General features: G+C 35.7%; 1 protein-coding gene across 4 annotated transcripts in view; it reads left to right on the top strand.

Moving 5' to 3' along the window:
- SMAD4 (SMAD family member 4) overlaps positions 1-16,797 on the top strand; it is a 57,446-nt gene that overhangs the window by 9,241 nt on the left and 31,408 nt on the right. For 3 of the 4 annotated variants that reach the window (XR_014234412.1, XM_082355432.1, XM_082355433.1), the window contains exons 2-7: positions 6,234-6,610; positions 7,486-7,660; positions 8,088-8,117; positions 12,807-13,019; positions 16,034-16,153; positions 16,248-16,364. Coding sequence is in view for 3 of the 4 variants with exons in the window: in XM_082355432.1 (XP_082211558.1) it covers positions 6,362-6,610; positions 7,486-7,660; positions 8,088-8,117; positions 12,807-13,019; positions 16,034-16,153; positions 16,248-16,364 (904 nt within the window). In the remaining variant the exon portion in view is untranslated. The remainder of the gene's footprint in view (positions 1-6,233; positions 6,611-7,485; positions 7,661-8,087; positions 8,118-12,806; positions 13,020-16,033; positions 16,154-16,247; positions 16,365-16,797) is intronic. The other variant, XM_082355434.1, reaches the window with a different exon arrangement.

The following is a 16,797-nucleotide window of genomic DNA, read 5'->3' as shown; positions in this document are numbered from 1 at the left end:
ATTCCTCCCCCTCTCTACCATAAACCTGCTCTAGACAAAACATCTGCACTCTTGTCCCTCTGCTTTTTCCTATGATTTTCCTTCAGTCTGGCAAATTCTTATTCACATGTGGTAGTTGCAAGTACTCTCCCGTCCATATTCTGATGGCTCTCTTCTGGCACATGGTTAATATTTACTTCTCTGTCTCCCTCCCCCACCTTGAAATTAGGCATGGTCCTGGGTTCTCAGCTTGGGCACTAGTGACATTTGGGGCCAAATCATCCTTTGTTGGAGGGGCTGTCCTGTGTGTTGTTGAATGTTTAGCAGCAGCCCTGGCCTCCGCCCACTAGATGCCAGTGTACTGCTCTGCCTTCCACCTCCCCCTTCCAGTTGTGGCAGTCAGCATTGTCTCTAGACATTGCCAAATGGCCCTGGAGGGACAGAGTTGCCCTGGTTGAGAACCACTGGCATGGCCATATGACTTGGTCCATCCAGTGTGAGCAGAAGTGATAGTCAACCTTTAAAAGCCAGTGCATGAGTTACCTATCTTTTCCCCTGCCATTTAAGGACATATGTAGAAATGGAGACTTTGTTAGCCTAATCCATGAGAGATGACAGTGAGCAGTGATGGACACTGCTGTTATGGGCATGTATCTGTGATTGACATATAGTTTATGCAGAAAAGAAACCTTTGTTTTAAGCTACTGATATTTGGGAGTTGGTTGTCACTGTGACATAGACTAGCTTAGCCTGACTGATACATCATGCTAAGACTTAGCTTACCTGTGGATTTTCCATGCATTCCTATTTCCAGATCACTTTAATTCCTACCTCTTTTAGGCATCTGTTACTTAGTGTAATGATATGTTGGATCGTCTGGATCAGTGGTTCTCAGTGGAGTAAGTACTGCCTCTTTAAGAGATGTTGTGGAAGTTACTGGGAGGGGCTTTGGTGCATGGGGGCTAGGGATGCCATCCTGCACGTGAGAGACTGTGAAGAATTTTTTGCATCCCACAACACTTTCAAATGCCCAGAATATTCATGTAGGAGGAAAACGTATAATTAGCCTAGAACCTAACTCCATCTTAATATATATTCAGTTTTCGGGAATTAAGTTTCTCATAATTCATTTCTTTTTTTGTTTGTTTTTTTAATTAATTTTTAATGGAGTATAGGTGATGTACAATGTTGAATTAGTTTCTGCTGTACAGTAAAGTGAATCAGTTATACATAGACACACATCCACTCTTTTTTAGATTCTTTTCACATATAGGTCATTACAGAGTACTGAATAGAGTTCCCTGTGCTATACAGTAGGTTCTTATTTATCTATTTTACATATGTATAGTAGTGTGTACATGTCAATCCCATTAATTCAGTTTAATTGAAGTTGTTTTGTTTGGAACTTTATCGACAGTTAACTGTTTTGGAAAATCCATGTCACCAACTGCAATGCCATTGTGCCAAAACAACACACCTGTCTTGGAGGGTCAGAATTTGTAGTTGTCATGTTTATGGTGATTTACTATATAAGTTTAGGCATCTGACCTCTTTATTATACTTTCTGATTTTGTTGATATGCCTGAGCATTTTTATTGAAGTACACACTTCATTATATATTAATCTTTTCCCCCTTTATATTATAATTAGGGCATTGTTAAATTTTTAAAAAACGTAAGTAGGTTAGAACTTTGTTTCAGGAGAGCTAATGGGGTGATATAAATTATTTGTTACAAAAATGGGGTGTTCTCAAAAGCAGGGGTCCCCAACCCCCTGGGCCGCACAGCAGGAGGTAAGTGGCAGGTGAGGGAGGGTAGCTTCATCTGCCGCTCTCCATCGCTTGCATTACAGCCTGAACCATTCCCTTCCCTCCCCCGTGCATGGAAACATTGTCTTCCATGAAACCGGTCCCTGGTGCCAAAAAGGTTGGGGACGGCTGCTGTGTAGCATTGAGAACCACTTTCTGATTATGTGCTACTTGTTTTTTTATCTGTAGTGCTTTGCTCCTAGCGGATACAGTGTTTGCTGAATTGGCCAATTTATGGTCCCCAGATTGCTTTTATATCCTGTTGCATTTGATTACCATGGCCAGTCTATAAACTTGGCAAGGCAGATATTGTTTCCATTTTATAGATAAGAGAATTGAAAGAGATGTTAACTTGCCCAATCATGCTGCTAGAGCTTTGATTAGAATACATAATTTTGTTTATACCAGTTCAGTGCCCTTGTCTACTATCATTCCATACCACTCTTTAAAAAATTATAATCTAGAGCTATTTAATGTAGAACAACACCTATATACCCCTGCTGGTATTATTTTTTATACAAGGAACTTTTAAATTATGTTTCAGGCACCTGTGGTCATAGGAATATTTCCACTAGTGTTCAAAGAAATATGCAATTAAAACAGTTTCTGAGAAACTGTTAGGGCCAAAAATAGCTTAAATTTTAGAGATGATAACATCCAACAGGGATATTGTGATGAAATAGTTACAAACACTTTAATTACATTATAAATTGGAACAAATCTTTTGGAATATAATATCAGAAGATGATTTCAACAACATAAGTATTTGCATTCTTCAAAATTTGTTGCAAGGAAATGACACCAAATGAAAAAGCTGTAGTCAACTTGCAAGCATTTGCCTGGTATATGAAAGGAATGTGCACTGTACTAGGAATTTTTAAGATGAGAAGGTGTTGCTGTTTTCTTCTAAACGTAACGGCAACAGGGTGTGAAACAAATACATAATCAAATAACTATAATATAATGTGTTGTAATTGGGGTGTGTGTTTAATTTGATGGAGGCATCAGGTAATATACTAGGGCACACAGTAAACATACCAGGGAAGTAATTCTCCTTCAGTATTGTGGGGAGAGGAGACAGTGTGTTAGGGGAAACTCTTGGAGAAATTGAGACATTTAAGCTGCACTTTGAAGGGTGGCTAGGGCTTTACCAAGTAGATAAAATGGGACTGGATATTTTAGGCAAAAGAAATAGCCTGAGCATGAATCTGAAAGCACATGCAGAAATGCATTCATTGAACAATAAGAGACGGTTATATGTCCTAGGAATTGGGCATATAATGATGACTAAGACGAGTACACTCCCTGTCCCTGAGAGCTTTTGAAGTCTAGAAATTATAATTGTGAGGTTGGCATTCTGAGATTTCAAACTGGTGATTCTCTTGGGCCAGATGTGAGTTGAAGGTGGGTTTGGTTTGGCATACACAGTGGTTGCTCTTTCTCCTTCCTTCCTTCCCTTTCCCTGCAGGTGTGTTGCCAATACTTATTTTTGACATATAAATAGGCATTGAAGATGTGGCAGCTCAAATGCCACTTCTGCTGGAAGTGAGTAGCAGCTATTCACTTTATTTATTTATTTGGCTGTGCCGGGTCTTAGTTGTGGCATTCGGGATCTTTTTTAGTTGTGGCATGTGGGATCTAATTCCCTGACCAGGGGTCGAACCCAGGCCCCCTGCATTGAGCGCATGGAGTCTTAACCACTGGACCAGCAGGGAAGTCCCACAGCTACTCACTTTAGATGGACACGCACTTGTCCTCCTCAGTACTTTTCTTTACACCTGGCACGTTTTATTCGTTTATATAATTTGCCTGGCTCCTGTATGCCTTTGTGTTGTGAGTCCTGGATGGGTGGTTTACTACTGTTTCTGCCCTTCTAAATTTTCTTTGACAAATTTTAATAGGAGAAAATGCAGAAAAATACATAATGTGTTTTAGGAAAATCTCTTTTTAAAACAAACATTTTAGTATTCAGACAGTAGCTACTTTTTACTATACATTAATATAGATTTTTCACTTTGTATGCTCTCCTTTTAATCCATGTTCAGAGAGAATTTAAGTAACTTAGTTTGGCCCACTACTTAGTGTGAGAGCTGGGATTCTAATCCAGATCTCTAACTCCAAAACCTACCAGGCAGGTAATCGTTGGTTATCTGGAAAGTGTACCCTCTGCATGTGGGCAAGTGGTTAAGTATCAAAGGTATAAGAAAAACTGCTTTTTCTCTGCCTAGGTCAGGCATTTATGTAAAATAGATAACAATAGAGGGGAACACGTGTTAAATAGCAAGTGATATAAATTTAAAGGAAGCCCAAAACTACAGCAGTGTCTGGTAGAATAGAAATTAAAATGACTAACGTAAAGAATCATGTAACTTTGTGAGAGAATGTAGGGGGTAGTCAAAGAAAGAGGTAGGTCAAAAATGATTTACCAGGCTTTCCAACGCTGGGTAATCGAGTGGAGTTTAAGCTGTACAAGTAAAGGTCGTCAGAAAAGGAACAGGTTGTGGTAGGGACTGATGAGTTAGTTTTATTAATTTGGTCGTGGAGGGTAGGCTTTTAAAATTCAGGTAAATAGCCAAAGAAAATAAAAGCAAAATAAGCATGGAATGCAACACCATCAACAAACAAATGAAAAACAACCTGGCGTAAGTACAGCCTCTGCTCCTGCTTTATCTCGTTTATTCTTAGGCTGATGGCCTTTTCTTATTCCATGTGAGATTTTGAGGTTAGATAAGTTAGTTTGTGTTATGAGTGTTGAATGGATTTTTAATTAATATTCATTTTCTATATTTTAATTTTTTTGAAAATAATTTACCCTGTTGCTTTTATGGGTAAAATCGTTTGAGGAATTCAGTGGTCTCTCTTTTTTAAAAATAACAACTTTATTGATATATAATTCACATACTATAAAATTCACTCTTTTAAAGTGTATGATTTGATGGTTTTCACTATAGTGACAGAGTTGTACAACCATCAATTTTAGAACATTTTCATCACTCCCACAAGACACTCCATGCCCATTAGCAGTCACTCATCCCCCCGCCCAGCCTTTGGCAGCCACTAATCTACTTTCTGTTTTGGTCATTTGCCTGTTCCGAATATTTTATATAAATGGGATTATACAACACATGGCCTTTTGTGAGTGGCTTCTTTCACCTAACATGTTTTCCAGGTTCATCCATGTTGAAGCATATATCAGTACTTCATTCCTTTTTATGACTGGATAATATTGCATTGTATAGACATACTCATTTATACATTCGTCAGTTGAGGGGCATTGGGTTATATTTACTTTTTGGCTGTTATAAATGATACTGCTGTGAACATTTATGTACATATTTTGTGTGGACATAGGTTTCTGGTAATTTTGGATGGAATTACTAAGGGTAGGATTGCTGGGTTATATGGTAATTCTGTGTTTAACATTTCGAGGAATTGTCAGACTTCTTTCCAAGGTGGCTGTACCGTTTTACAATCCCACCAGCAACATACGAGGGTTCCATTTTCTCCACTTTCTTGCCAAAAGTTTTTTTTTTTTTTTAATATTTATTTATTTATTTATTGGGTCTTAGTTGCGGCACGTGGGATCTTTCATTGCAGTGAGTGGGCTTTTTGTTGTGGCGTGCGGGCTTCTCTAGCTGTGGTGCGGGCTGCAGAGCGTGTGGTCTCTGTAGTTGTGGCACTTGAGCTCTCTAGTTGTGGTGTGCGGGCTTAGTTGCCCAGTAGCATGTGGGATCTTAGTTCCCCGACCAGGGATCGAACTGGTGTCCCCTGCATTGCAAGACAGATTCTTAACCACTGGACCACCAGGGAAGTCCCTCGCCAATACTTTTTGTCTATTCTTTTGATTTATCCAAAATGTGGATGTGAAGTGGTATCTCTTTGTAGTTTCGATTTGCAATTCAGTAATGACTAATGATACTGAGTACCTTTCATGTGCTTATTGGCCATTCTTCTTTGGAGAAATGAGTATTAGAATCCTTTGCCCATTTAAAAATTATTCATTTTTTTATTGTTGTCAGTGGTCTCTTATAACAAAGTTGTGTGTTGTTAACTGATAAACAGCATTTGGTACCAGGTGATGGTGAATTTTTCATGTGTAGTGATAGACTTCTAGGTTTAGCTAGTTGTTGATCAAGAATATTTTAAAGTGCTGGTCTTCATAAGTAATCTTTTTAAGAAGTTGTGTTAAGATTTTACTTTAGGGTGTAGTACAGTCGACAAGACTTGATTGAACATATCTCTATAATAATGAGAAGGCCTAACTTTAACATTTTGGGAATGTCAAAAACAGCAACAGTTTAATTAAGTCATTTAAAATGCTAAGCACCACATTTTAATTATGTCCATTCAGTCTTTGACTTAACTGGAGCAATTCCATCTTTTCCCAAGAAATTGAATCTAGTTTGTGAAATGTGTTCTAATATCTGTGTCTCATTTTTTTTTTTAGGTTATCCTGAATACCACATGTCTAATAATTTTCATTGCAACATTAGCTGTTGTTTTTCACTGCCTCCAAAAGATCAAAATTGCTCCGGAAATTGGAAACATATTTGATTTAAAAGAAATAACTAACAAATGGACAATATGTCTATTACGAATACACCAACAAGTAATGATGCCTGTCTGAGCATTGTACATAGTTTGATGTGCCATAGACAAGGTGGAGAGAGTGAAACATTTGCAAAAAGAGCAATTGAAAGTTTGGTAAAGAAACTGAAGGAGAAAAAAGATGAATTGGATTCTTTAATAACAGCTATAACTACAAATGGAGCTCACCCTAGCAAATGTGTTACTATACAGAGAACATTGGATGGAAGGCTTCAGGTTAGTCTTGTTCTAGAAGCTTTTCTGTATCTTCTATAGTGGCAGATTTTTACAAATTCTTGTTTCCTCTTAAGTTACTATGGGAAATCTAATGCTTGCTCCGTCTCTTTAGATATCATAGTACATCCTGTACCAGTACATATTATGGGAACACATGGAAGAATGTATCTTCCATACAACAGAGATATAGCTTAAAACTTTTTAAATGTTTTGACTGAAAAAAAATGTTCTGTGTAGAAAATTTGGAAAATAAAAATAAAAATCAGAAGAAAAGCCACATCTTTAGTAACTAGGTATTCATCCTTGTATCCTTTTTTTTTTTGGTATTATATGCACATTTAAAAAACTGAGTTATACTCAGTTCTTTTATAATTTAGAAATCTGATATTGTATGTTCGGTACTTTTCATATGAAAAACAATCCAGAAGAATTCAAGCATATTTTTAATACTTGCGGAGTTAAAAACTTACATTTACAAATTTTCTTTACCTTTTATTTTCACTGATCAGATTTTTCATATAGAACTACATAATACATCTCCTGTATTTAATATTTTTAAAGAAACATATAGAAAGCTTATATTGTTAGATTAAAATTTTTTATTTCTAGATTTTAGGCATGGTTTCTTCTTCAAACTTCTACTTTTCTTTGCATTTTTAAAACCTGAGCATAAGCCTTGAAATCATACCTATGTTTATTGCTTTGTGACCATGACCAAGTAAGTTATTTTGAGCGTTAGTTTTTCTCATTTAAGAAATGGGGATTATAATACTGACTTTGTAGGACTGTAAGGATTAAATGAGAACATATAAAGTGTCTTGTATAACATGTGCTGTATAACTGATGCTCAATAAATGGTCATTTATTTTTCTTAGGTGGCTGGTCGGAAAGGATTTCCTCATGTGATCTATGCCCGTCTCTGGAGGTGGCCTGATCTTCACAAAAACGAATTAAAACATGTTAAATATTGTCAGTATGCATTTGACTTAAAATGTGATAGTGTCTGTGTGAATCCATATCACTATGAACGAGTTGTATCACCTGGAATTGGTAAGTAGACTTTGCTTTTATGCTTAGAAGCACAAAGGGAAAAGATCTCAATAGTGTTTTAATTTTTCTAAGTTAAATTACAGATTTGGAGATAGCCCAGGACTTCAGCTAAGGTTAAAGAATCAGACATTTTTAATGAAATACAAATATTTAAATTTGAATTCAGAACAAACTTGTATTTTGACTGCCAAAACTAAGTATGCATAGTTGGTATTTTGCCCATTTAGAACATTGTTTTTGAAAAATAAGATGGAAAGCATTTATGCATTGTTAGATAGCATTTATACTACTATTCTTGAATTGAAATGGTTCATGGAAGTTTTGAATCCCTGGCTTAAATTTACAATCTGTTATTTTAAATATAATGGAAATTATTTTCATGTTAATGATTAATGTTTTATTTTCTTTTCCCCTTTAAAAATTTAAGATCTCTCAGGATTAACACTGCAGAGTAATGGTAGGTAATTCGTTTCTTATAACTTTCTCTTTTCTTTTACCCCATCCTCTTTATTCTTTATTGACCTAGAACTAGTTTGTGTGGGTGCTGGTAACATTGACAAGAAAAAAACTTACTGCTTTGGAAATGTAGATTTGTGGGGGGCAGGCATCAGCATTTAAAACTGGATTTAAATAGGCTGTTGGCTCTTTGGCTTTGAACTGCTGTTTATGACCGAAAGTAGTCTAAAAAATGTGATAGGGGAACATAAAACATACAAAAGAAGAATAGTTTTTGAATTGGTAAAAACTGGCTATTTTGGAAGAAAATCTCACAGAGCCAGTTTATTTTTTTATTTTTATTTTTTTGAAAATCCTCAAAGTATTTATTTTAATTTAAATGGGTATAAATAACCTCTGTTTGATAATTTCGAATCATGTGTAATATAGTTTAAAAACACCAAAATTCTCATTTTTCTTCATTTCAGCCTAACTTATTTTTATGAATGGTAATTTTATGAAGGACTTAAAATTGTATACTGTATTAATTTTTTTCAGTCTTGTTACATTTTGAGTAAATAAAACAAGGCTACTTTAAAGTATCTGCCAATCACAGATGTTCTAATCCTATTTTTAAAAGGAGAGAGTGTTTTGAGGTGCGGAAATGTAACATATGGGAGGTGTTTTTTGTGTCTAATATTTGAGGACAGAGGTCTGTTAAAACTTTAGCTCTGTTTCTTGGAACATGTTAATGAACTGAAATTTCTGTAAGAACTAATTTGCAGAGAAATTCTGATAAAAGAGCCACTGTCATCTTAGTAAGGTGTGCCATTGTTTTGAAGGCAGATTAGTGGCTCAGCACCTCTTTCGTTGCAGAATCTTAAGAGGTGGGTCAGAAATATCATCTGACCTTAAAATTTAGGAAGAGCATGGAAGTCTACTTGTTTTTATTCTCCACTTCTCTTCTATGTCAGTAATAATAAAGGAAGACTCTAGTGCCTTTTAATACTTGTTAAGGGTTGGTTGGTTTCTGAGAACAGTGGGCTGATAAGGGAAGCTGTTGTGGTGGTCTGAGAAGGGTAGCTTTACGATTGATTGGGTAAAGCCCAGTCTCTTCACCGCACAGACGTTGATATCATATCACCTCTTTTTGAAAGTAAACACTCTTCAGATCTTCACCATTCTCCATCTATGTTTTTGGAGAATGAAAGCTTTTAGCTCAGTGGGTGTTAGGGGTTGGGCAGCTGTAGTGATAACTATATCAGAATCTTCCTCGGGGGGTGGTTGTGAGGAGATCTGATTCTGAAGACTCATTACACTGCTTCCTGTCCTAAAATACTGCTGTTATGAGTACCTCTTATTGATGGGCTTGTGTGGGTTGATAGCCCGTTTTAGTTGCTCTAGCCCTATATTCAGCCTTATGGATCCCCCTAGTGGTGGCTTTGTAAAGGCTGGCTTCAGTGGCTTCTTTCCTCAGAAAACAACAGGTGTTTCTCACAGGGCCTTTTAGATTTGGACAAAGAAATAATATAAGGCCAGGTAGTTAAAAGTTAAGCAAATGGGATAATTCCTTCACTTTTGAGTGGGAATCTTGGTGGTAATCATTTCCAGCCTGTCTCATCTCTCTCATGAAACTTTCCATGACCACATTGACTTGTGTGTTGATTTAAACAAATATTTAATGAGCATGTATTGCCTGGTACTGTGTTAGGTTCCAGGGACGATAAGATAAATAAAGTATGTTTTTTCCACTTGAGGGAGCTCATAGTCTAGTGGAGGAAAGAAAAGGTAAATAGGACAGTGACAGTACCATAGACAAGCTGTGACCTGCTTGCTGGTGGTAATAAAGAGCAGAGACCTAGGATGAGCTCAGTGTCTTCAGCTTTTCTGTCTGCTATGTGTTCTTTACTCCTCACAGAACATTTTACAATCTCTGTATACACGTATGACCGCTCTAAGGGTATGGTTAAATCATAATAGCTAACACTTTCTAAGTATTTATTTTGTGTCAAAATAATTTACAAATATTGTATCATCATTCTTATAATACTCCTACATGGTAGGTGGCATTATTTACATTTTATCAGATGTAGAGACTGGTGCCTGGAGAGATCAAGGAACTTCCCCAAGATTAGACAGCTAGGAGGGGCTGGAGTAATTTGTGCTCACTATTAGATATTTAAACAATAGAAAAATATCATAGAAGACTGTAAGCTCTGTGAGGGCAGTGATCTTTCTTTTGTTTACTGTTGTATCCCAAGTGCTAGAACAGTACCTGGAACATAGGTGCTCAATAAATATTTTTTCAGTGAATTAATTTGTTGAATGCTAGTCCATAAAGAGAAATACTTAATAGTTTGGTGTCTGTTTCCTGGACTTTAAAAATATATACTATATGTTTTTTTTAATCTTATTTTTTTGAATAGGCAATACATGGTCCATAAATCAAAATACTATAAAAAGGTATACAGTGAAAAGAAGTGCTCCCACCCCTGTCCCCATTCCCCCCTACCTCAGGTAATCACTTTTATTAGTTTCTGGTGTTTCCTTCCAGGGTTTCTTTGTGCAAAAATACATGTATTATTTCCCTTCTTTCTTACACAAAAAGCATATTGTGCACTGTACTGGACCTTGCTTTTTTACTTATATGATTTTTTAAACATGAGTATGATCATAGTGTACAGTAGTGTTTTATAACCTACTTTTTTTCTCTTGGCAAAAGTATATTGCAGACATCTATCCTTGTTGATACCCAGTTTTACCTAAGAAACTTATGTTTTAAGTTATTTGATTAAAGAGACCTGTAGACTGGTAGAAGTCCCAGACTTACACTTGGGAAGGTTTAACCAACGTATTAGGCAAGAAAAAGTTATGAGGCATAACTGTTTAAAAGCAGAATTCAGTTGTTATTTTCAAATCTTTCTTTTTTTTGGGGGGTGGGGGTGGTGCTGCATCATGTGGCTTGTGGGATCTTAGTTCCCGACCAGGGATTGATTGAACCCGGGCCACAGCAGTGAAAGCACCGAGTCCTAAGCACTGGACCACCAGGGAACGCCCAGAATTCAGTTGTTATGATTGCCCATGAAGCCAAAGCGTCAACTGAAAAGCAGAAATAATGAGTATCAAGTTGACCAGCTATATCCTCAAATCAGTAAATTTCTCCTTATGTACTAGCAATACCAATATCTTGGTAAAAAGATCCCAGTCACTATAAACAGCAAAGAACCCTAAAATTTCCAAGAATTTAATAAGAGATGTCAGGATCTATATGCAGAAAATCATAGGACTTTGTTGAAGAGTATAAGTTTTTAAAAATTGAATAAATACAGTCATACCCACTTTATGTCTCAAATGATTTTTTCTTTGCATTTTTATAATTTGGCCAACATTAGTGGTGAGTGGTTAGATCCACTTTTTTTACTGACATATAATGATATGTTGAGCTCCTTTTGGTTATCTCTGTTTCCATAGAATTTTCTAAAGAGAAACTCTTCGTAGTGAAATTTATGGGTCTTAAAAATATCAATGTCTTCATTACTTTTGATGCATGAAAAAGCCCTTTAAGAGATTGTATGTGGAAATCTGAACAATAGATGATTCTTACCTCTTTGAAATATTCTCAGTTTAATAAAAAAGTAGCTGTGTAACTAGTTAGTATTTATGTGTAATGGATTTTTTCAAAGATTAACATAGAGAAAGATAAGGAGCATTATATGCTGATTCTCAATGAAAAGAGAATGTCTTTTTGTGGACTGCTAACTGCTCTAAGAAAAGAACCTAGTGTTAGAGTTCAACGGATTATAAAATTCTAGGGTAGTGTTAGTTTAGATGCAGTAAAGCGTTGTTTGCTAAAGATAAAAAGCAAACCCCAAAACTATAGCCTAAAAAGAAGTGGGGAGGTTCTGGGCAGAGAACCATTGATTATTATAAATGCAGTTTCAATTTTCCTTTTTTTCCTCACAACAAAGCCAACTAACTATTCCCTGGTTTGTTCAAGAAAAGGTGTTATATCAGCTAGAGCCTGGCTTTGCTTATTAAGGTGTAACCACGTGGGTGAAAGATGTTGTTTATCGAGTTTTTTCACACTACATATTTATCAAACATCATTATTTGGATTGGGTTTCTAGAAGGAAATTTCAGTTTGACTTACCAGTTGGGATTTTTCTGCTCATTCTAATCCTTTAGGGGACATTCAGTATACTTCACTTTCAAAGAATATGTTACTTAACAGTAATTCTAGATCTGGAATTGGATAGCTGTCAGATCCCACTCATATTTTTACACCGTGAAATTAGCAAAAAGATTAAAAAAAGTAATTATTTGATCTCAATTTGGTCGTCTTAACTAGGTAAATATTTTCCCCAGCCACTTGATTTTTTGTCTACTTTATGTTGTGTATTTAAGGTGATTATTACTTTTAGATTATTAATCAAGAAACTAAAAATACCTCTTTAGGACCATTGCTGGAGGTTGTTGGAATATAGTCTACCTCAGATTTCAAGGAGTCAGTCAGGTTGATCTGATGCCACTACCTCTAAATAAATAGCTTTTGCTGATAGAATAGTATGCTTTATAAATAGTACGAGAAAATTCTGAGTTAGACTGATACACACTATAGTTGATTTTAGGTGTTGCTATATTAGTTATAAGATTTTTTTTTCTGGGAATAGAGGCTTATAAGATTTTAAAATATGTTTGCTTTTCTGTATAGCTCCACCTAGTATGTTGGTGAAGGATGAATATGTTCATGACTTTGAGGGACAGCCATCATTATCCACTGAAGGGCATTCAATTCAAACCATCCAGCATCCACCAAGTAATCGTGCATCGACGGAGACCTACAGCGCCCCAGCTCTCTTAGCCCCATCTGAGTCTAACGCTACCAGCACCACCAACTTTCCCAACATTCCTGTGGCTTCCACAAGTGAGTTGTAGAGTCAGATGTAGTCAGCAAGATAAATTTTCCTAACTATTAAATATTTATAGGTAGCCACTTGGAGGAAACCTCCAAGCAAGTGAAAATTAAAATTACTATGGTATCTTTCATAGGTAAACAAGCATTAAATAGGTGTTTGAGTTGTCCTGGAAAAAATGGTGTTTGTAATTTATTTAAATGTTCTTATGTTGATGTACAGTCACTTGGAATTTAAGTAATGATTTAAATTAATGGTGTAATTTGTACCTTATTACATGCAGAAGTAAGAAGTCTCTTAAGTTTTCAGATTTATTTTAGAGAAATATTTAAGTTACCAACAAGTAGTTTTGAACCAAGAGGTTTATAAAAATCTGTGTTAATGGAATTGCAAGCTTTCCTCTAATCAGTATTTTTATTTTGCTTTACTGGCAGAATATTACTTTATAATAGTCATCTCAGTCTCCAATTGTGCAGACTTAGAAAAAGGAATCTTGACAAATTTGTTTGTAACATATAACCCTCAAGATAGATGTTAAGTATTTTAGTCAACTTTGAAATAAAGCTAAATTCTGTGTATCTAACTTTATTTTTTTTCTAACAAGTCTATTTTCAAAAGATTCTTCCCATTAAAGAGGTACTCACCTTCTCTGCCATGTCATGGAGGCAGAGTGCTATTAGGTTCAGCTTTTCTTGGGGCCTGGTCAAGGAAATAATGACCTTATTTTCATAGCCACCAAAGGTTGGACAGTTTTCAACTTGGCAAGTTGAGTGGCCTTTTTTTTGTTTTTAAATTAATCACAGAACAGGGTCTTGGCATTTGTATTGTGTTATTTGTACCTGCTTGCTAAGGAGATTGTATCTAAGCCCACATCAGCAGTGAATTGTTGATAGATCTGGCCTGATACTTTGTTAGTTGATATCAAAGGAAGCATTATTCTGTTTACTTTAATATCAGATCAGATTCAACATAGAAAGTTGATCTTTGGAATAAATGGAGGACTGATTTCTACAATTGAGTTTCAAATAAAGTATACCAAATTTCCCCCTCTTTAATTCATTTTACCTCTTCAAACAGTATCTTTTGGATTTGCTGCATGAGATGACAGTCTCACTATAGACAGCATATTCCAAGTGGGCCATATAGGTTAAACACATACTTTAGAACATGAACCTTTAACCACTTGGTGCTTCTGTTATCTGTCTACTCTTTATTCACCAATTTGGGAATATAGTTGACAAACAGTGGGTAGGGAAGGAGAATAAGAGAAGGTACTTACAGCCACTTCAGCATAGATTAGTGCCGCTTAACCTCTGTTGATACCACCTGGAGGTTGAATTTGCATGCCTTTGTTGATGCTTGCTAAAGTGACTTCATTTTAACTGTTACATTCCCTGGGGCCGAGTCCTTTTCAAGATCAAATAAAGTGATATGAATGAAATGTGGATAATTTTGTCTTGGTGTTTTTTGGATATATTTTCACAATGAGTTATGATTACCGTAAGTTTTAGAATTTGTTTCAGAATGTTTCCTTAGATCTCAAAAAGTGTATTGATAAAATTAGAAGAAAGAAAAGAAATTGGACTAAAATAGGGGAATTGGAAGACTACATGAGCTGATTTAGTTGTTTAATTTCATTTTATGTACTTGGAATTGTGTAATGGAAATACTCAGTACAGATAACTGCAGTGGGCTTTATGCTAAGCCCACTTTATGTTCATTTGGTACCTGAATATCTTCAGGGTTTCTTTCTAAATATCTGTAGTAAATTAAAATAATTTAATTTCTTCTGCATAGTGACAATTTTTGTAAGGTAGCTAAGAGTATGTAACATGTACAGTTGTTAAAAAGCAAGAGTAAAAATGTAATTAACCTTTAAAGATAACCTGCAAAAATTTGAGGGGGATGGATAGGATGGTAGCTGAAAACATCGTCTTAAAAAAAAATAATTTAGGGAGTATTGAAGTAGTCTCTTTAGCTTTTAATTTTATAATCTTAGCCTTAAGGAAATGTGAGTTGTAGAGAGGAGAAAAATGTTCCTTTTTCTTGATACTTTGAGCTGTTCATTGCATATTCGAGCAATGGTGTCATTTACTCTCTTCTATCTGATTATACTCCCATATAGATGAGAAAAGACTGAGGTAATGCCAGTAACAAATAACAATTATGGAATTTCATTGCTTTCCAAGTGAGATCACAGTTGACTTAATTAATACTTGCTTGAAGAAATTAAGCTTTTCCTGTACAAAAAATAAAGCCCTAAAATGTAAGCAATTTCTTAGAATGGTTTTGAATAGAATAGTTCTCCTGGTATATTACATACAGAGAGAGCAACTAATTTCTTGTGAATCCAGGAGTATGATAGTGTTCTTAGAGGCAATTCTTTATTTTTAAAAGCACATGAAAAAATTTCAAAATAGACTGATTTTTTGTTTTGTTTTGTTTTAACTAGCAGATGCTGTGTTGATTGGACAGTGGAGCTTACCTTTTTTTTTTTTTTTAACTTTCCCACCTTACCCATCGCATTCCATTTAAAATATTTGCCTGCTCTCCTTTTCTTTGATCACCCTCTAGCATTCTGCCATTACCAGTACCAGTGCTGATAATAATGAACTTTCCAGTTTTCAACATTTTCTTGAGCCTGGACTTTTGGAGTCCTAGTCAGAAAGGTCCAGAGCTAGATGGAGTGGCTGGGAGTGAGCTGATGTGCTTCTGAAGAAGTTATTATGATAGGCTAGACCTATAGTGCGGTTTTGCTGGCATTTGAAGAATATTTGTGAAGAAATGGGCCAATAAAATTAGCTAGATATTACTTAAAGATAGAATAATTTTGAACTTCTTCAAGTTAAGGTTTGCCTTTATAGATGACTGTAGGGTTTTTTATTATATAGGCCATGGGTGAATTCCACTTTTTGCTCATCTTTATAATTGTGACTATCAGATATAATTGATCCTTCATTTACTGTATAAAACCATAGGATTGCCTCTATAAATGTACCATATTAATGTCTTCTTGTTCCTCTAGGTCAGCCTGCCAGTATACTGGCAGGCAGCCATAGTGAAGGATTGTTGCAGATAGCTTCAGGGCCTCAGCCAGGACAGCAGCAGAATGGATTTACTGGTCAGCCAGCTACTTACCATCATAGTATGTATATGCTTTTTAAAATCTTCTAAGTAGTTGAGAAACAATAGGCAGAGTTTATAAAAGCAAATTAATCCATGTGGGCCTTAATTTTTAGACAGCACTACCACCTGGACTGGAAGTAGGACTGCACCATACACACCTAATTTGCCTCACCACCAAAACGGCCACCTTCAGCACCACCCGCCTCTGCCGCCCCATCCCGGACATTACTGTAAGCTCTTGTGTCTGTTGTAAGGGCCTTTTCTTTTTGAGAGCTTTGTTTGCTTTCTATTTTTTAGAAAATGTTTTTACATCTTTTATTCATCTTACAGTTTAGTTTCATTAAATGATTAGTGCTTTTCAGTATTTTTTGTAAACAGTTTTATTTTTCATAGTTGTGTTATACCTTTGTTTTAGAGGATTGATATTTACAAAATACTTTTATTTCTTTGTTGCTGATATTTCATTAACACCACATTGATTGCCATTCATTTGTTTGTTTGTTTTGTGTACGTTCTTAGATCTCATGTGTATCTGTATATCCACCCTAAGTGGATTGAAACTCCTTGAGTGTCGAAGATCTCAAGGTTTCTCTCACCACAGAGTTCAGCATACCATAGACACTCAGATGTTGAATCTCATTCCTCTACTCTGTGCAGGCTTGA

Source organism: Balaenoptera borealis (genome assembly GCF_965194805.1).
Source record: "Balaenoptera borealis genome assembly, chromosome: 14".
In the NCBI taxonomy this organism is placed as follows: Eukaryota; Metazoa; Chordata; class Mammalia; order Artiodactyla; family Balaenopteridae; genus Balaenoptera; species Balaenoptera borealis.
This window is presented reverse-complemented; position numbering and strand designations above follow the sequence as displayed.